Source organism: Larus michahellis, chromosome 6 (assembly GCF_964199755.1).
Source record: "Larus michahellis chromosome 6, bLarMic1.1, whole genome shotgun sequence".
Lineage (NCBI taxonomy): Eukaryota > Metazoa > Chordata > Aves > Charadriiformes > Laridae > Larus > Larus michahellis.
Genome location: NC_133901.1, coordinates 6,187,647 through 6,208,866, shown reverse-complemented (window position 1 = coordinate 6,208,866; position 21,220 = coordinate 6,187,647). Strand labels below are relative to the sequence as shown.

General features: G+C 38.9%; 1 protein-coding gene across 1 annotated transcript in view; it reads left to right on the top strand.

Moving 5' to 3' along the window:
• The window catches only part of SERPINI1 (serpin family I member 1), a 55,000-nt gene that overhangs the window by 15,333 nt on the left and 18,447 nt on the right, over window positions 1–21,220 (top strand). The window contains exons 2-5 of the mRNA XM_074593263.1: window positions 12,854–13,121; window positions 14,871–15,101; window positions 17,802–17,996; window positions 18,837–19,041. Coding sequence (XP_074449364.1) covers window positions 12,872–13,121; window positions 14,871–15,101; window positions 17,802–17,996; window positions 18,837–19,041 — 881 coding nt within the window. The 5' untranslated portion in view covers window positions 12,854–12,871. The remainder of the gene's footprint in view (window positions 1–12,853; window positions 13,122–14,870; window positions 15,102–17,801; window positions 17,997–18,836; window positions 19,042–21,220) is intronic.

The following is a 21,220-nucleotide window of genomic DNA, read 5'->3' as shown; positions in this document are numbered from 1 at the left end:
CTTCCAGGCGCAGCTTGACTACTGGACTCTAAACTGAGCTGTTTCATCCATGGTGAGCCAAGAGGGACATATCAGCAGCTATAGGTCTCCAAGGCCAGAATAAACAAAACTATTAGAAAAAAAATGCAAGTATTTTCTTTGTTGTTTTTTTTCCTTTTTTTTCCTCCAAGTAAAATGAGTCTTGTTTTTTGCCTCTAACTGAAGAAGCTGCATTTCTTTGATTGTTGCATATCTTCAGTTGTGGATAAGATACCTGCACAGCAGGGATTGGTTTTTTTCCTCAGTGCCTTTCTCTTTCCATTTCTAAATTTCCTATTTATCCCTTAACTGCTGCTGTTCCAAATATTGACTCTGAACTATTTCAGTAACACATGCAGGGCGCTGAGTTCACTTCTTGTATTCGTAGCCCTGCCAGCTCACCCAGTTTGAGCAGCATGGGGCTACTGCGGTTCCCTTTTTTTTTCTTTTTTCTTGAGTTGGTAAGTTCATGGATGCTTATGAAGAAGCAAGAGGGAGGAAGGACTTGAATGATGACATGGGGAAAAAAAGTGAGAATTTTAGGGGCAATTCTGTCTGCTATGTCATGCTAGCTGATTTTCCCTCCTGTCTAGATGCTGTGTGAGTTGATCAGTTGCCGGTATTGGTGTCTGTAATCGCGCAAATGCCCTGTCTGGTTTCCATATTTTTTTAAAAAGATATTTGCAGAGATGCAAACATAAAATTGGAGTTCTGGAATTGAAGAAATCATGGAGATAAGAGGGACAAATGAAAATATTTGAAAAATATATAAAAACTACTAGCAGAGCAGATAGCAATGATGCTGATGCCTAAGAGGCAAGAAATGGAAGTAGCCTTAGGGCAGGAGGAAGGAGAAGTTTAATTTTCTTCTCCATGTGGTCTTCCCATGCTTCTCACTCCTCTGGGAAGATCAGTGATCAGCATTCTTCACGTAAAAAAAAAAAAAAAAAATAAAATTCTTATCATATGCCTTGTTTGGAGTTTTCCACTGTGTGAAATACAGAGTGAAAAATCCTGCTAGTAACTGAATTTGGCATCCAGATTATTCTGTAGCTTTTAGGAAAAAAAAAAAGTCTTTTATTTTGTAACAGATGTTATGCTGTTATCTTAGAGAAATATTTGAAGTGGTGAAGCTTACATAGCAGTACTAAATTTTTCTCTCAGTGTTACTGATTTTGATGAGATATACTTGTTCATTGACTCCATTTTGCTGCTTCAGAAGTAAAGACCCTCTGAGTGACTCTTCTTTCTCATCCTTTTGTCTCTGAAGTTTTTGTGCAAAACCAGCTTTACAGGCTGTTTTCATTTTGATTTTCGTATCAACTGTGGCTCTGTTGGTCATCAGCACACTTGCCAAAACAGCCCTTTCAGCTGGTTTTAAGAACCGCCTTTCATAGGTCTTGTCCAGCCTCAGCTGCTGTGCCAGGACAGCTCTATTAACTGGATGGTAATGGCCTGGCCACCTCTGCCAGCGCGGTCCCCTGGCTGGCTCCCGAGCAGCTGCCAGCTCGGAAGGTGCCAGGGCTGGCGGGGTGGCTGGGGGATCTCTGCTGGCATGCTGCTGTGCTCCAGGGTTATCCTGGGCCAGCGTTCAATACCCTTCTGTTGCTGGCTGTCAGGACTTGCGGCTGTCATGACAGTCTGTCTGATACATGCAGTTGCTTCTAAGAGTAATTGTAGCTGGCTGGAAGCTCACCAGTGGCTGCGGCTGCTGCGATCTTGCATCTTCTGTACAGAAACAGAATATAAAGCTGAGAAGTGTTAGAGAACAGTGTCTGTGCATTATAAATAACAATCCTTGTAATGATGAATTGCTGTTTGTAATTAATCAGGGTATAACATCTACTTTTAAGGCTAGGGTTAATTGTTCTGGGTTTTTTTCTAAATCAATCTGTATATCTTATTACTGTACTGTAAGAAACTAATTCTGATCTAAGTAGCATTAACATAAGTGAATAATAACTCTCTTGGCAATAGTGACATTACCTAAATGTAAATGCAGCCCAATGTTGATTGCAAGTCTGAAGCCAATATTGTTTGGTAGGAAAGCAAGCTGGTTTGTATGTCACACTTGCATTCAGTTTATGAAGTGATAGACTCCTTCTCTGAAATCCTGACACATTTTAATTAACTTTCTTCATCTTCTTGACGTAGTTATATCCGTGGCCTGATCTTTTTTCTTCTGAAGTCCTCGTGAAGGAAGCTGAACAATGTATTGAAGAATTAACTTCTGCTTTGAACTTTTGAAATGCTGTTTCACAGCTAATACAGACCTTGTCTATTTAGTTATTTTGGGGTGATTTAAAGATTATCATTCTTCATTGCATTTTATTAGACACCTTTAAAAGTTTTCCTGAGTTGGTTGGTTGGCTTTTGAAATGCATTCAGCAAGTCTCCAAAGAGATGCAATTTTAAGGTACTTCTGATGCAGTATTCCATATTCCTGTGAATCACTGAATAGTGAAGGGCTCCTGTTCTGTTTTTGTTTATCCCTAATTAGTTGTGTCCTTCAGTCCTCCAACTTTTGAAGGTTTAAAATTAGCTATGAGCGCTTATATAATGCCAGGAAAAGTATAGAGTTTAACATATCTCAAGTGACTTTATGCATAAATATGAAGTTGCAAGAGAAAGTGTATGGCACTTAAAACATTGTATTCCAAACTGACTTGCTGTAAATGCTTTCACAAAATGTATTATTAATATTTTTTGGTTCTGGTGAAACTGTAATATCATAATGCATTACAGCGGTATCTGTGACATAAGTGACAGCTTTCATCACTTATAAAACTATGCTCCAGTACATGCAGTAACATCGCCTTTAGACTTAAACGGCAATGATTGCATCTGGCAGTTGCATATGGTGAAACTTAGCTACTGCCCTTTTAATTAAATTATAGTTGGGAGTTTGCTTCTGGGAGCTTGCTGATCAACTGAATTTCACAGTAACATAACAGAAATGTGACTTATTGTGAGTAAGGGAATTTGCAGTACATGCAAGAGTGGGCAAGAAGTTCTTGTATCTAAAATAACTGATTGCAGTGTGCTCTCTCTGCTGCATCTGATAGAAAACAACTGCTGCAGAATTGGATCACACCCTTCCTTTCCCTTCCGTTCCCAAACCACCCTAAGGAGATCTGAGGGAGAAAAAATAGTGCTACGGCCTCATTTAGGATATCTTCCCTAGATGGTTGGACTGTGACTGGAGTATTATGTTGGCCTGTTCATTCAAAAGAAAAAAAATCCCAGAAGAGAACATGGCAGAATTGGCTCTTGAGAGCCTCTGACTAAGATGAACATCACCTCCTGTGTCTGGGTGTTGTCCCTCCTTCCACAGTAAAATCAGTCCTAAGAGGAGGTTCCCAGTGCTGAGCTGGTGGGTCTAAGGTATGGGAACTTTGAGGCACCTGTGTGGACCTTTCTGTTTGTGTCTTGCTCTGTTCTTCTGGGAAATCCAGGTATTTCACTTCTGAATTGAAGAAGATGCCCCAAGTTTTAAACTTATTGCAAAAAAAAAAAAAGTGAAACAAAGAAGTTGAGATCCAGGCACTGTTTTGATGGTATATTAAGTTTTAATTTTTTAGTTATATAGCATACACAGAAAGCTGTCTAAAATCAAAAGAAGCATAACTGATGCTTCTGAAATGAAGCACACTGATTCTTTCTGATTCTTTCAGCCAGTTTTACCCTTTTCTATAGTGAATCAAGGTCAACATCTTCACCTCAAGACCAATGTGCCTGGGAGTGACCACATTCAGAGTGGTGTCCAGGGCTGACAACCCTCAATGAAACATAAATATAATATATTTTAAAAAAAAAACCAATCTGTGCCAGATTAAGCTGCTTCTATGGGACTTGACTTCTGCTCTGTTGAATGCAGATCCAATGTTTTATTTCAGTCTCTAGCCTTGAAGCTCTCCCCAGTCAGGCTGCTTTGACTTTCTTAGAAGGGCTACATGCACACCTCCAATCCTGGGCATTTAGAATCCACAAATTCTGTAATACCTCAAATTTTCTCCTTCACAGAGCTTGTTTGTTTTGTGTTCTCTTATTTATAGCTTTTACTTTGTGGGGCACATTGTAGCTGTCACGAATAAAAGCACTATGCCAAAAAATTTCTAAAATTTTTTTTCTTGTAGACAGAAGAAACAAATAGAGAAATCTTATATGGATCGTCACAATTGCAGGCCTTACAGTAGTAGTGTTTTTTGAAGTAAGACTACCTTTTCTTAATTGTTGACATGGATTTAGATGTTTGCTTTAAGCTATTCAAATTTAAGTATTTTGGACATGGCTTCTCGGCATCTCTTTTAATTTTTTAATTGGAGCTGAGGGGTTATGCTTGAGGAAGCTCAATTAAGACAACTTCGGCTTGCATAATTGCCTCAGCAGGTTAGTGACTTGGTGCCAAGCTCCATGAAAGTTTAAAAACATTTGGGATTTAATGGTAGAAATTGTCAGTATAAAAGTTTTCATTCCATTTTCCGTTCAGGTTTTCTAGAAGCTGCTGGTGTTATGGGGTCACTTAAAAAATAGGCATGAAGAATCCTGAGAGGCATGCTTTGCTGTGTCTTGGAGTGCAAAGTTTTAGTATGGTCCAAACACTTCTTATAGAATGACTCTTCTTTGTCTTAGTCACCATATACTAGAGGTTTAAATGCCCCAGTACTTGATATGTTGTTGTTGTGCTGCTTTCTGATAAAACTAACCTCAAAGTTTCCTGCTCCAGAAGGCAGTGACTCCATAATTGACAGATGGTGATAAAATCCCATAACTTTGTTACTAATGTTTGTGCAGATTGAAATATGGATGTTGCTGCACATCTCTGAAACAGATTCAGACAAGCTTAATGATTCTAGATGTGCCTGTAGAATCTCTGTTTGACAAGGTTGTATGCTCATATAAGCTAAGGATAAACATATTTGTGACACAGGAAATGTAAATACTTACCCTAATATGAAGGAGTTGACTTGTTGGCAAAAGTAACAAGTCACAGCTAGCATTTATGTGCCTGCCTGGTATCAAGACGCATGTATAATTTCACATGATTGTCATCACTTCCAATAGCCGAACTACTTCTAATAATCAAAGTACTTTGTAGGTGCCTTCAAATACTGTTTGTACTGTCCGCGATAGCTGTAACTTAAAACATTTTATGGACGACTAGTTATTCTTCCATTTCCTTGGGTGTATTCTTCTGGCTACAAGCAGTAATACCTTATGAATTGCATAGCTGTTGCTCTGAGAATTGGTACTTTCATTTACCTCCTATCACCTTCAGGCAGGCTGTCCTCTATCTCAGCTCCACGTGTAAGCACGTCCTAATGGATTGTGTAAGTAGACCCTTATAGCACTTGGTAGGATGTAGATTTCCCATTTAGATGTTTGATTACAGGGGTTAGCCTTTGCACCGCTGCCCCCTGTATACCTGCCCGCTTCCACTTACTATGTAAAAGAAATTCTTTTTCAGGTTAAGTCAGCTCAGGTTATAGCCTTGTTTCACAGTACACTGTCTCTCAGTCCTGGTGCTGGAGGGAGAAAGCAGCTGAACGAAGGGAGGAAAAGGACAATGAACAAAGTAAGCCAACTGATGGGAGGAAGCGCCACATTGCTTCTGTAGGATTTCCTGGAGGTAAAACCACAATGTTCCAGGTGTGAGAACAGTAATGCTAGCTGGAGATGGAATTTATGACCAATCTTTAAATAAATCAAAATCTGAAAGGTTAGATCCCTGCACAAAGCAGAAAGGATTGAAGAAAGGATTCTTATATTGCTCTAGAGTACAAACTGATGGAGTGGATTTGCAAGAATCTTGAGATTCGTGATAGCAGCCACATTCTCCCCCTCATTGCAGGGCAGCATGCCTGAGGCAAGCCTAAACCAGTCCAGGAGCCCTTCCTCACTGCTGTGTACCTCCTCTGCACATCCTTCAGGGTAGCCATGACAACCACCGGCTGGTCCTGGTGAACAGCTAATGATCTCGTTAGCTGCTCAGTGCATCTCCCCTGCTCAACTGGTGTTCACTGGTTTCTTTTTGGAGGGAGAGTTGTGTTGATTTTCTAAGTTGTTATTACTAGTTATGCACTTTTTGTGCTCTTGTACTGTTTGATAAGATTGCCAATAAGAAATCATCTAGAGTAAAGGTGCCTGCGGCAATTGTCATGTTTACTAACTGGCAAAGCAGTAGTGGCTGAATTTCACCAAACTTGTCTATCCTTTCATAATTAATCTGTCACAAACATGATACAGTTTGGGTTGTATTTCAGGGGAAGGAGGAAGAACCTAGCTCCTGCCTAGATACATAGATAGTATTTTTTTTTCCTCTGACCAGCAGGCTTGTTCCCTAAGTAAATTCATCTTTCGCTTTATAAAATTGTCCTGCCAGACTTCTGTCTGTGACTGCAGATGCTCTTCTTTACAGGAGAGAATGTAATCAGTCCTGTTACCACACTTGCTTTTCTTCCCGAGCTTTTCTTTTATACACTGATCAGAAAGAATCAGCAGTTTTCCTCGTTTGTGCTTCCCACACCTTTGGTGTTTAGCTTGCATGTAGCCAAGAGTAATCTTTAAGGCAACTAATCTTAGCTTAGTCTCTGTGTGCTGAGGAACTAAGGCAATATATCACAGTTTTATTTTGTAGGTTTTTAAAGGCATAAATGAGTTTCTTTATAAAACCCACAATCTTTAAAGGTGCGAAAGACAAGGAAATTATAACCCCTTTTTTCAACCTGTCTGTCATGCATGAGGGACTAGAATTCAACCCAAGATTGAATTTTTGGCACCTTCCTACATTGAGTCCAATTCTTGCTGTTTCCAAATTCATGGTACTTCATGTCTGTGAACTCAGTTTGAGTCTGTTGATATGATAGCTCTCAAAATATCTTGGCTTACAGAGGATGCTTGCCCCTTTTGCATTTTTCTGAAAGCATATGTAATGAACTGAGTAGTTCAGGGTTTGTGGGTGTGAGGGGGCGATGTTGTTCTACTTCCTCTTAGTCATTCCAGCCTTATGCTTGGGGAAAGGCAAGAACTATAGATAATCAGTCCTGTATTCTAGCCTATGAATCTTTCTTCAAACGCTGTTAATACTGCTGTTCCTTCTGCCCGTGTACAGGAGTACATCTGTGCTTGCCACAGGGCAAATGAACAGCCCTTCGACTGTGCTGGTTGTGACCTGTTGTGGAAATATCGTAGGCTGAATTTCAGGACTGATAAAATCTTTACAGAAGATTTCTGAAATTTGGAATGAAAAGGTTTCTGGGAATTGAACTAGTCATGACCTCAATGCAAGTACCTACTGAACGACATATATCTGGAATCTCTTTTTTATTATTAAGTAATGTGTGAGGGAAGTGACAAAAAAATAAGAAAAAAATCAATCATTTAAGTTGTCTCCGAGAAACTCCATACAGAGCAGTGTCCAAAGGCAAAAGAAGCCCCCAGACAAAACAGGTATGTGTCTCTGTACCCAGAGCAGAAACACCAAAAGAAGCATGTAGGAATGTCAAACTGAGTGGAGCTAGTGTTATAATGAAGTGTATGTATGTTAGAGAAGCCGATTTACATTGAAGTTGTGGTAAAAGTCACCAGATAACACCTGCACAGGTATAACTGTGCAATACTGTCTCACCTGGAGGTACAGGTGTTTCTCAGGTTTTTGAAGCAATACTGCATTGCTTAGTGTTCTGTTGCTGCTTTTTTTTTTCATTGAGAACAATTGCAGGCAAGAACAAAACTAATGCTCTGACAAACCTCTGTAGCAAGTGATGATTTGTGATACACAATTGTTTTTCAAGAAGAGGCTCTTGCAAGGAGAGTGTTTGTCTATTTGCGCTGATTCTTTGATTGCCAGTGGTGTTCATGCATCAATTAAGATAAAATACAGCAGAACTTAGATTTTGTCAGAGACTAGCCCTCAAATGAGAAATTAGTATCTTTGATCTTAACATCTGTGTGATTGAGTGAAGGTAATTTTAACAGCTTTTTTCATTCATATAGGTAGTCAATATATGCAAAATGCATGCAGTAACATTTTAAACTGATGGTTCTTGATTCTTTTTAAACATTGTTCAATGTGGACTTTGACTCCTTTTCAGCTGATGCAGTATTATTTAACTAGATTTCAGTGGTGCAGAACAACTATGACAGACTGTACCGCTGATGATTCTGAGGAAGAGTCTTAAAAAGACTGACTAAAAAGTTTGATGATACTCATGGGAATTGTTTAACTTCCTGGACATACGTTGCATAATGTTCAGCTTCATTTCCTTCACTTAAAGTATGTTTGTGAATAGGGTACGGTCAATTTAAAAAATGCTCTCTGTGCTGCTGCAGAGACAAAACAGAGTGCCGTCGACTCTTAACTGAAGAGACATGCTGAGAACATGCTGCACCATAATAAGTGCTCAGCTGTTTGTTGGATCAAGACCTGCTGCATGAAGAGGCATGAGGAAGCATAAAACGAAAAGTAATATAGCCTAAAGTAAGGCAGAATCAGAGAAGCAGTAACTGTTATGACTAGAATGATAATTAAGAGCTGGATTCCCAGTTGTCAGTAGAACAGCATACGCCTGTACCAGAAGTGCAAGAAGAATTGAACTGAAGAATTTACCACAGACATCTCAGATTAGATGGATAAGATGAGACCATTTGCACTTTGGCTGGCAAGGATTCATCAAATGTCTGTTCTGTTTTAGAGCCTTCTCCCCACTGACTGTCACCCACAGATCTTCAGTTTGCTTTAAAACATCTTCTTTTGCAGTTGTACTCTTATTCATACATTGGGAGAAAGCCATATTTTCTCAAATACCTTGAGAGCACTGCCAGTAAAAGGGCTGGTCACATCCTCTGGATACTTGGGTGCTCATTCCCACCTCCCTAACTCTATTCCTTTTCCCTGGACATCTGTGTGGGGAACTTCACTGTGAACTCCATTTGAAAACCTCTCTAGACTAAAAGTGATGTGGAAGGGGCAGGGAGGGGAAATCTAAATTGTTTGGCTTTAATTCATTCCTACTGGGAGCTTTAATTCCGCACAGCTTAACCTCTTGCATTGCCATGAGTGGGATTTAAGCATGTATTTAAAAACTAAGTTTAAGCTTGGTACTTTGCCTTGTAAGAGCATTTCAGTATAAATGTTATTTGTCTCCATCTATATACTTACTCTATTTTTTCTGTCCAACTAAATAATGAAAAATATTACAACTTGATTATTTCACATGAAGAGCTTTTCTGGAGTGGTCAGGAAGAAAGAAGACTTTGATTTGTATGTAATTTGTGGGGGTTTTAGATTCAAATAGTCTAGCCCACACGTTAAGCACTTCATTAAGATGTATAAATTTTCCTTCTCCTTCCCCCTGGCAATTATTTAAGCCTGTCTGGCAATAGCACATATGACAAAGATCAGTGATGGAGGGCTGAATAGCTGCCTCTGCAACTAAAAGTCTGGGGAAATTTCCTTTTTAAAAATTGAAGATTATTTTACATCTCTTGTAACCTTGTCAGGTCTCAAAGTGAGCTCCAGCAGTTCTTGGTATGGGGCAGGTGGGGGAAATCTTATCTGTCTATATAATTGCATCTGCAGTGAGCAATGCAACTTGTTTGCTTAGATTAGGATTTGAGATTCCCCGAATTTGCAGCTAGCAATGATGATGCTTTGGGTTCATCCTCAGCGAAAGAAGGATGAGCTTCTGCTTATCTATTTTTTTTGTGTACAGCTTTTGACACTGCTATAGACCTCCTATGTGACGTAAGTTTATAAGCCTTTCTTGCCTTGTACAGCTTTTAGGATCAGAGATTGATCATAGAGTGGTTTAGGTTGGAAGGGACCTTAAAGATCATCCAGTTCCAACCCCCCTGCCCTGGGCAGGGACACCTCCCACTAGACCAGGTTGTTCAAAGCCCCGTCCAGCCTGGCCTTGAACACCTCCAGGGATGGGGCAGCCACAGCTTCCCTGGGCAACCTGGGCCAGGGGCTCACCACCCTCACAGTCAAGAATTTCTTCTTAATACCTGATCTAAATCTCCCTTCTTTCAGTTTAAAACTGTTACCCCTTGTTCTATCGCTCCACTCCATGATCAAGGAGCTTTCCTGTAGCCCCTTTAGGGACTGGAAGGGGCTCTAAGGTCTCCCCGGAGCCTTCCCTTCTCCAGGCTGAACACCCCCAACTCTCTCAGCCTGTCCTCACAGCAGAGGGGCTCCAGCCCTCAAATCATCTTTGTGGCCTCCTCTGGACCCACTCCAACAGGTCCATGTCCTTCTTGTGTTGGGGGCCCCAGAGCTGGAGGCAGCACTGCAGGGGGGTCTCACCAGAGCAGAGCAGAGGGGCAGGATCCCCTCCCTTGCCCTGCTGGCCACGCTGCTGGGGATGCAGCTCAGGATGCAGTTGGCTTTCTGGGCTGTGAGCGCACATTGCCGGCTTGTGTTGAACTTCTCATCACCCAACACCCCCAAGTCCTCCTCAGGGCTTCTCTCAATCCATAATCAATAATAATATTGAAACCCATAATCAATCAATAATACCTGGGCTCAATCTATCACAGTGATGTGCTGAATGAAGCCTTATTATGTAACATTAGGAGAGATGTGTGCTCTGGTGTGTTTGTTTTTTTTTTTAATAAAGCAATCTAGAATGCCTAGAATCACAAAGAAAACTGAAAATCCAGTTATTTTCTATAATAGCAACCTTAATATCCTTAAGTAAATAATAAATGGACGGGTTAAAAAAAAAATTTAACTGCTATTAAGAAAAGCAATTATTGGGGAAGTTTGTGTCGTGTTTATAATATTTTTGGACTGCAAAAAGATTGTCTCGGTCTTCATGAAATAAATAGTGATGGTCATGGCTCAGACTGAAGTGTTTTCCATTAGGCAGCAGTGAAGTGCTGAGTAGTTTTATAAGTGTACTGAAATATGTAGTCATCAAGTAATAAGCACAATATGAAGCTGGTGCTTTAGGCTTATATGACTTATTCTGTGCCATTCTTGGAGTAAGATCCTTTGGTGGAGTGTGTTTTGTTGGGTTTTTTATATCTTGCTAAGAATCGGAGGGAGATTGATCAGGTAGTCCAGAGAGATGGAGTGATGCCAACATAGAGGATGGCTTATTAGAAATTGAGAAAAGGGGCATGTTTCTTATATATATGGAAGCAATTATCAGAAAGGAGATGTGGGGCAGGGGAGAAACAAGGCTCTAGCTACCATATTGCACTAAGAGCCCGTGCTTTTCCCCTGAAGCGTGTGTGATTGCTGCACTGGTTCATCTGTTTAATTGTCTCAGTGAAAAAATAAATAAAAGGCTGATCCACGGCTAGGGTACAGGAAGAATCTTAACTAGTGACTGCATTAGTTGCTGCCAAGGCACGTATGTGTACCCTGTTGCTTTTTATATTTTCTCAGCTATAGAATGTGAGTAATAATGCTTAAATTATCTATCAGTGTTGTGTGAGCTAATTAGATAATCCTAGATAGTCCGTTGAAGACGAAATGCATAATATAAGTGTTGTATAATGCTTAGTAAGGGTCTCTGTGTCAGGTGTATAGAAAGCCATGGTAACTGCAGACACGGGAGAGCTGGGAAGCATAAGGCGCTTGGGCTGGCTGCATGCAAATTGCCTTCAGTCGAGCAATAGAATAGCGCATTCACACAAATTTGTCCCATGCTGACAAGCCCTGCAGACTGGCACAACATGTAAACACTTCTGGACTAAAGCTTTTAGTCTTCTGCTGCCTAACCTACTGCTTCAAGAATCTTTGCTTTGTTACATGTCAGAGATACTGTATGTGGCAAAGAGACGGAACTGAAATGCAAATGCCGTTGGCTTGGTGTTTCTGACCCAAGACACTTGGCAGCAGTGGGTCAGATGCCAAGGTAGCATGAAATTTAAAGGAAAAATAGAAGGATGGAGACATACATAAAGTGCTCCAGGAGCTGGAATTTTAATATCAGTAGATGTGTGATGAGGTAAATTGTGATAGAGTGAGAACTGTTGCTTACTGACGCAGAATAACAAAGTTTGGAGGATGGACTACTCAAAAGCATTAGCGGTAACCCTTTTTTCTGTTGAGTTTACTTTCCTGTTTCCCTTGTTCCCCTGGATCTTTCTTACTGGTGTATACAGTAGCTTTATCCTCTAAAGATCTCTGAGCAGGTGGTGTCTCTATGCTAGCATAAGTAACCAACTTTTTGCCATTATTTACTAACAAAAGGGATTTAATTTGGTAACTAAGGCATGATTTATTTTTCTTTCAGAGAATTTTTGGCTGCTTGCCATGTGTTTTGCAACTGAGCAACATCATGGTACATTTCGTTTGTCACCGGTGTCAGCAAGCTCTCTTACAGTGCTTGAAATAGTTTTACCAGTTTGGGGCTTAGAGTGATTTAGATGAATAAGTCGCATCTTACTGGAAGGTCAAATAAAAGAAATACGGATTTGTACGTCTCCTTGGTGGAAAAACTAGAGAAATATGTACCAATTCCAGATCAGCATTGCTTATCAACGACAACAGGAAAATTAAAATGTAGAAGTAGGAAAGGTGTTGCTATGTCTTTGAGGTCTAACAAAACGTAGAAGCTATGATTTGTTAATCTGTTGCTGAAAGATTTCAAAAGCATAAACTCACATAATTAAATGGGTTGTTTTTTTGAAAATAGATCATTACTTCAGTGTATGTATTAGTTTGTCCTCCAGATAACTGAATTGTGCATTGAACTCCATAACTAGTGTTTGTTTTCCACACAGATTTAAAACTAAGAGCTTGCTATTCCCTTTTCTCTTGAGTTGAATCTTTTATTACTCTCACAAGGTTAACTTATTTTCTCTGAAATTTATCTTGCAGATATTAGAATCTCAAGACATGTATTTCCTTGGACTGTTGTCTTTGCTTGTTTTGCAAAGCAAAGCATTCAAGACAAGTTTTCCTGATGAAACCATTGCTGAGCTTTCTGTGAATGTTTACAATCAGCTGCGAGCTGCAAGAGAAGATGAGAATATTCTTTTCTCTCCTCTGAGCATTGCAATAGCCATGGGAATGGTAGAGCTTGGAGCCCATGGAACCACTTTGAAGGAGATTCGACATTCCTTGGGTTTTGACAGCTTAAAAAATGGTAAGACCTTTTAGTCATGTTTTACTATGGAGCTTTTTGTCTTAAAGAAACAGATGGCAATGCCTGAACAATGATGGAAGTGGCCTGGTCATGTCTGTGGATTATTAATCAGTAGGCTTTTTGGCATCCTGTTTGATGGCCTGAGCGTGCTGAAGCATGCTTCAATGGATTCTGCATAAACTAAGAGATGCTAACATACAATTCTGGCTTGGGTATCTGAATCTTAAACAATTGCAGTTAACCGTTGATCTTGGTTTCCGTCTGCAAAATAAGGATGCCTTTGCTGCTAGAGTTAGAAGAAGATTTTTAGGAACATCATTTTTAGGGATTATAATGAAATCTGAAAAGGAAAGCAGCAGTTTTAGCAATATTGCTTATAAGAAAATATGAAAATCTTTGTAATTTAACTGGAAATGTCTCTGACACAACTTGTTTCGTTCTTGTATGTAGATTCTTTATCCTAATTCTGTGTCATTAATGTTCTGTCTGCATTGCATAATGTCACATACAGATACACAAGCTGATTTAGGAAATATAAGGGTCTTGGCTGTTTCACCACGATAAGCCACGTGTTCCCATCAGCCTTTCTGAGAAACAGGATGCATTTCTTTAGCGGAGAACAATACTACCACACTGTTCCCTTTGTAGTTTGGGATGAGCCAAGTCATGTGTCTGGATATAGTGCTATGCTGTGGCGTGCAAGCACAGTCTGTTAGTGCAAGCAACTGTACTATGACTGCAAATGGAGGGGATGAGTGAAGGGCAAAAAAGGACTTTGAAGAGGCAATTTCTATAAATTTTGATGTCAAAGTAATTGGTTTGAAACCTGAATGAAATTTCTAATTCATATTACGTACTGGACTTTAAGCCTTCGGTGAAAGGATCTTGGGGAGGAATTTCTGAATACAGCGTTCAGCAGTGCCACTGCACAGATGACGCCTCTCTGGAGACTAAGCACATTTTTAGTTCTACAGTTTGTCTCTAAAACACTGATAAATTATCCTTCAGCTATAATTGACGAAGTTAGGCAGTTGATTTGAGCTGGGCCATTCACTGTTCTTACGTCTGAGTAGTATTCAGTGTAAATACTCTAGTGATTTCTGCTTGGAATATATCATTGCATTCGATTTTTAAGGTTTTGTTTGTTTTGTTGTGTGGTTTTTTCTTTTTAAATTGGAAATTTCAGTTTCAGGTAGACAATGCAACAGTACAAGCTTCCTATTTTAAAGCAAACTAATCCTACTCAGGATTCCTCATTACCCAAGCAAATGATGCAGTATTACCCCACGCAGGATCCTGGAAAATTCTAGAGCTTTTTTTTTTTTTTTCAGAGAGGAGAACTCCTTAGGTTCAAAGCTTGAACTTAATTTTTTTTTCTTAAACAACTGGCTCTTAGGATGTAAGAAAAATTCTGTTAAGAATTTGTGGTGGTAAGACATAAAAGTGTGACTTATAAGTATTTAATTACTTTTTTGGCGTTAAAAGGATTATCATTGATAGCTTTATCTGTGATGGGATCCAAATATCTTGTTAATTATGCTAATTATATGTAATAGAAGACAATAAGCTCTAAATAATATGTTCTGTCTTGTAGATTGTTCTTTCAGATCTGAAGGTGTGTGTAGGTTTAGAAAAAAAGAAAGACTCTTTTTTTTGCTGGCAGAAAAAGTCTTTGTGAATTTCCAGCAGAAAAAAAAACATGGAATAACTTTCTTTTCTGAAACACTGAATCTGTTTTTCTTTCCTCAGGTGAAGAGTTTACCTTCTTGAAGGACCTTTCTGATATGGCAGCTACTGAAGATAGTCATTATGTTCTGAATATTGCTAACTCTCTCTATATACAGAATGGATTTCATATCAGTGACAAATTTCTGCAGTTGGTGAAAAAATACTTTAAAGCTGAAGTTGAGAATATAGACTTCAGCCAAAGTGCAGCTGTAGCTACCCACATCAACAAGTGGGTGGAGAATCATACAAATAGTAAGTCCATGTGATTCTTTTGTATACTTCCTGCAGTAAGTGTTTGTGTTTCCAAAGTTACACAGTGTTGTTGAATTGTTGCCTTGGCTTTTATCTGTTCCATTTGAGACTAAAGTATCGCCTCCCATAAAAAGAATTCTAGTATCAGCTTTTTGTGAAATTATATTTTTTGCTTTTGCAGGCATCATCTGTCTTAAGTAATATTAGCCATTGCTAATCATATAGTAGTATGTGTCTGAATATTTTTTCCCCTGTCTTACTATCTTAAAGTACCCGTAACATTTATTGAAGCAGAATGTTTTAATGGTTGGCATGTGAATAGTACTTTAATAGTGATTTCAGAATTTAAAAAAAAAAAATAGATAAGTGCTATTGCTAACTGCAGAAAAGTTGTTTAGAAAAGAGTTATTGGCCTGTGAGTTAGATGTGTGGAGTATTGCTGGTTCTCTGAGGAACTCATCATTCAAGGTGCCGAGAAACAGAATACTAAGCAATACAAAAGATAATTTTGAACCACAATATCAGATCCTGTAATTTAATCTTTTCCAATGTGAGGAATGTTGAGAGTGTAGCTGATTTTAGGAAGACTGTCAATGGAATTTCACAACAAAAATTTGCAGCAGAGAAGTAAGCAAAAGATTATCAATGTAAATATGCATATTCAGATGTGCACGATGTAATACTTGCTTCGCTTGTGGAATCCCAAAGATGTGACACTTTCTGAATACATGCAGAGTCCCAAGGTATGGGAATGAAGTTAGTCCCCCGTTGTAGGGATCAAAGCATAATCTCATTCTAGTTCATCTGGCACACTCCGGAGGTTGATATTTTAAGAGTAATTCAACAAGGGTCTGGCTCTAACATCAGTTGTACCGTTGTAAATTTGAAAGTACTGGAATACCCTGTAAGGAATTAACAAATTACCATGTAGTCTGAGCATTTAAGAATCCATAATGCATTATGGAAATGTATGGCACCAAAGTGGAAAAACACCTCATATGATGCTTTTATTCCATTTTGGAAATGATCTGGGTTTTTTTCCAAGGGAAAACGGCAGCTATTATATTCATAATAAATTTTGCCCTTTATCTCAAGCTACAAAAATAGAGGCAATGTAAGCGATGCAGTAGATTGCAGAGTATTTTCAGTGAAACTTGGTGTCTCTGAAGGAAAAGTAAAATTCGCTTTCTTTTAGAAAGAACAGCAAGTTCTCCTGCTTAACACCTGCCACATATGCTGACCGAGCTCATAACCATTGCCCTGGAAGGAGCTGTGCAGACCTAACAAAGGCAGCTGTGGGTCTCGTAGCATTAGGTTGCGATAGTAACAGTCCCTCAGCCTAGTCTCTGACCGCTAGATCTCATTCTCTCCTGCCTGCCAGCTCTGATGGAGGAAGCTTATTTTCTCATTAGGAAAGGGGTACAAGACAGGCAGGTTTCCAATTCCAGCATGTTAAGCACGATGGGATGCTCAGAGCAGAAAACATAACTGTCAAGGTTTCTCTGGCCAGAAAAATTCTGAACGTTACATTAGTGTATTAACAAGAAGTGGCTATAAAAATATAAGGGAATATGATGTACCAAATAGAAATGGGAAAACTGGAAGTGTATTCTTTCTTAATTTTGCCTTTTTTTTTCTAACCATGGAGAGTGAGTATGGCAGCATGGGTCACATCTCATTTCTAAGAATGTTCTAGATAAAATGAAGTACAAACAGCAACCCAGAAGAAATACTGCCGCACGATACACAAATTTCACACCAGTTAGTCGGTGTCATGTGCTCCAGAAAGCAAAACTAATCTGTATTTTAAACCATGGATTAAGAAGTAATAATCAGACTGATGAATGTGTTTATTTTAACACCTCGTATTACATTGTCAGTTAAAAATAGAAGTGAGCAAGAAAGCTGTCAGAAGTAGGCTGTAGTTCTTCAAGAATAGTGACAAACCTGGTCAGTGCATGAAACTTAACAAACTCGAAATTATTCTGCTGAAAAGCAAGCCATTTAAAATGAGCTAAAGCAGGTAACAGACTGTTTTCTGGTGATGTAAATGACTTATTGAGGAGTAGGAGCAAAGCAGCTGCCACGCTCAGCTGACATACCTCCCATGAATAGAGCAGATGCTAGATGTTTTTTCTCTTTTGCTTTTCAAGAGCTAATGTCAGTGGAACAAATGCTGAGAATTTATGTTTTGTTTTGTTTTTTTTTCTATGATTAGTCCTTGCTTTGAAGTCAGTAGGACATTACTGAAACTGAATGCTTCCTTCAAAATTTGCCCAGGTGAAGTTCCAATGGGTATACTTATACACTTTAAATTAAGCAACCAATTAAGTGCTTCTTTGGACTGGAGCCAAATTTTGTAGAATTTCTGACCTGAAGATGATGATGCTGAACTGTCTTATAGCACCAATGTAAACATTCCATATGTGACCCCTTTTCCACTTGGTTTCATTGTGGTGTGTATTTACATAGTGATCAAGACACAGTTGACTAACACGTACTCGATGGAAGGGTTTACGCACCTACACTGTGATTTAGGTTTACAAAACACTGGCAGTTTAATTTGAGATTTAATGGAACATCTGAATTGGAAATTACATGTTAGCACAGCTTTTTATTTTCTTACATTTTTCAAGCTGTCTTAAGTTTTGATTTAATGCTCAATTTGACATGCAGCCTGACGGTTGGTTTTCTTCTTAGATATGATCAAAGATTTTGTGTCTTCAAGAGATTTTGGTGCTCTAACTCATTTGGCTCTCATCAACGCAATCTACTTTAAAGGCAATTGGAAATCACAGTTCAGACCTGAAAATACAAGAACTTTTTCCTTCACTAAAGATGATGAAAGTGAAGTGCAGATTCCAATGATGTACCAGCAGGGAGAGTTTTACTATGGTGAGTTGGAGCTTTAGCAATTTAAAGCTAATAATTCTTCCCTTAATAATTTTGTTGCGGTAATACTCATTTGTATTGTTGTCTGTTCTTTCACCTAGAATTTTAAATGTGGTGTTTGCCCAGTGAAGGGACTCTGATTTTGATATCTTTTTGTAATGTGCTTGCTGATGTATTATAACTAGATGGAAGCATTTATAACGACCTCTTTCTTGATTACTTTTTTAGGTATGTGTTTGGTGCCACATGGTGGACTTCAGAATGTTTATCCATTATATCTAACCTATTTACAATCCTTGAGCTAGTCCTGCTTCTCACTAAAATATTTTTCTTGTGCTGCGCTAAATATTAAAATGAATAATGTTTTCTCATTACTGTTGTAATATCCTTAGAAGGCAAAATAGGGGTTCTCTGAACAGCAGAACTACTTTATCTTGAGCTTGAATTCCAAGTTGGTTCTACAGTATCTAGCATTGGCAGTCTCACGATTGACAAATTATCTCTCCTGAATAAAAAAACCTCTGCCTGTTTCCATGAAAGTCTTGGCAGCCTTAATAACTTAAAACTTCCCTCTGTCTAACCAATGGAAGTTAAGTAATGGGTTCAGAAATATGATTATCTACAAACTGTGTGATTGCATTAGCTTGCTTCCTTTAAGAAAGGAGCTGTAAGCCTCAAATCCTATGATGAATAAATTTTATACAGACTAGAATAAAGAGGGTCATTGTTAGTTCCCGTATCTAGTAATTACTGCCTAGTATTAGCCTTCTGTTTTCCTCCTAACTCCAGTGAAGACAAAAGAAAATACTTCTAATAGCTTTTTTGGTTGTTTTTCTTTTGTAGGAGAGTTCAGTGATGGCTCCAATGAAGCAGGTGGCATCTATCAAGTTCTGGAAATACCATATGAGGGAGATGAGATTAGTATGATGATTGTTCTTTCCAGACAGGAAGTTCCACTGGTCACATTGGAACCGCTGGTCAAAGCCTCATTGATTAATGAATGGGCTAATTCTGTAAAGAAGCAAAAAGTGGAAGTGTATTTACCAAGGTGAGAATGTGCTCTCATGTCAATAGACAGGGAAGGACTGCATTCGAACTGCATTCAAATTGATTGGAGTAGCAGAGTAGGTAAAACTTGAACATCTTGATCAAGTCTGCAGTTATGTAGCACCCACGTGAAGGTGGCTTTCACAAGAAAGCCCAGGGGGTGCGCAGTGCAGAACCGTGGTTGTTTGAGCAGCAGATGAGCACTGCATTTGCATTTCTTTCATATGTAAGCTCCAGAAAGGAGAATTTCATCAGCAGGAATATATCCACCCTGAATGATGCTCAGAGTCTTGCAGAACTCATTAGGGATAAGTTCCATTTAGACAGGAGCCATAGAAATATTGCAAGTCTGAATTAACAGCAGCTAAAAAGCTTCATTTAGGTCCTAATTAGATTTCTATGTGCTGCTAATTTAAAAAGTTCTAATGGTGTGTGTCTGTGTAGATACAAATGGTTGAGTGTTGAGAGGTAATTCCAGTCAATTTGTGTCTTTTGTCTTTTTTTTTCTTAGTTGTAATAACTGCTGGTTTCTTTTTCCTAAAAGAAGCAATAGAATAACAAGACGTTACTACCAAAAAGGATGAAACTTCTGTCAGTTCATTTGTAGACATAAGTTGTGTGTTCTCAGTGGCATATTTGCTCACACATACCACTTAGTTATCTTTCCTAGAATTCTACTTCATCTACCTTCCAATATTTTTCATGCTTGCCCTACACTTGACTTAGTAGCAGAGTTGTTTACTACTAAATGTCACTAATAATGTATAGTTGGATCATGATGTCCTTCAAGTGATTCATAATGATTTCATTGAAGTGTTTGTATAGAAATATGGCACAAGTTTGATGTGGATCACTTCTATTTATTCTACTGTCGTGGCACTGTGCAGCAGGTACATGGCAGCAGAGAAAATAAACTATAGTGAATCATTTCAATCATTAAAATAGTTCTTTGTTTTCAGGTGACATGGGGATTTGAGTCTGTTATATTTCACATGTAAAGAGCAGGGCAAGAATCCCTGCGGTTTATCAGCTTCCTTTCCAAAGCAAAGACCACATTCCAATAAGGTAACTGCAGCTGAGCACAATAAAACAAAGCTAGCCAGGATAAATTAGGTTGAGACGGACTGGTGCTGTCAGCGTGCCCTGATTCCGAATTGAGATGGAATTCCACTTCTATTTAAAACTGTTATGCTTGCAGTCAGAGTGGTGAGGGAACAGCAGCATTTTGGGGCTATTTTTCCTCTGTCTCTTAGTAAGAGTTCCTTTCTTTTTTAAGTAGCATTTTCTTTGAAAAAGAAAGGAGAGCAGGAAAGAGCTGCATTGCAGGTTTTATACAAACTGAATCTACTGTACAGTATTCCTGTGATTTGTTTGTTTGTTTTTCTCTTGGAGCTTCAGGTCCCAGGAGCTTTAGTATTAACAGTCCACTAAGATGCAGAAGAGGGGCCTTTCTCCTAGGTGGTAATTCTCCTGCAGGCTTGGGCAAACTGTACCTAGAAGCTCATGAGAAGTAAAATATGAGAATTCTTCCATCCCTTAAGCTTTCCTTTTATAACTGGAGCATTTTGCAGCCTGTGTGTCAGGTGCTGCAGTTGGACATCTTCTCTCAAAGAATTCCTAGGGTGTGAGATCCACAACAGAAGTCTATCTCCATTGATTATATAGAGAAATCTGTGAAAACTAGCTTCCAAATTTAAGAAGCTTAGGTATCTAAAGTTAAATACATGAATGTCGTTGAAAACATATTAATTATGTTTGACTTGAATTAAGTTCGTAGGGGTAGTTTTGAGATTTGTTTGCTTTTAACCAAAAGCAGAGATTCCAGGATTCTGTGTAGCCGGGTTCTCAGACATGATTTGGAGGCTTAGGCTTTGCGTGGTCCTAAAACATCCTTATTTATTCCATCCTCAGGCTAGTTGTCATGGCTGTTGCTCTTATCTAAGAACCTCAAAGAACTTGGTAAACACTTGTGAATTAAGGCTATACAAAGGCAAAACAGGTACAACCAGGTGCTGATTACCTTCAGTATTTTCAGATTATAAAAGATAACCGTCATGAGCTTGAAGTTCCCTACAGTAATACTGTCGTTTCCTTACAAACATTCCGAAGATCAATCGCATGCTCCCAAGGTGTTGGATTTCTATTAGGGATTCAGAGGTGATGTACGGGATTTTATCAGT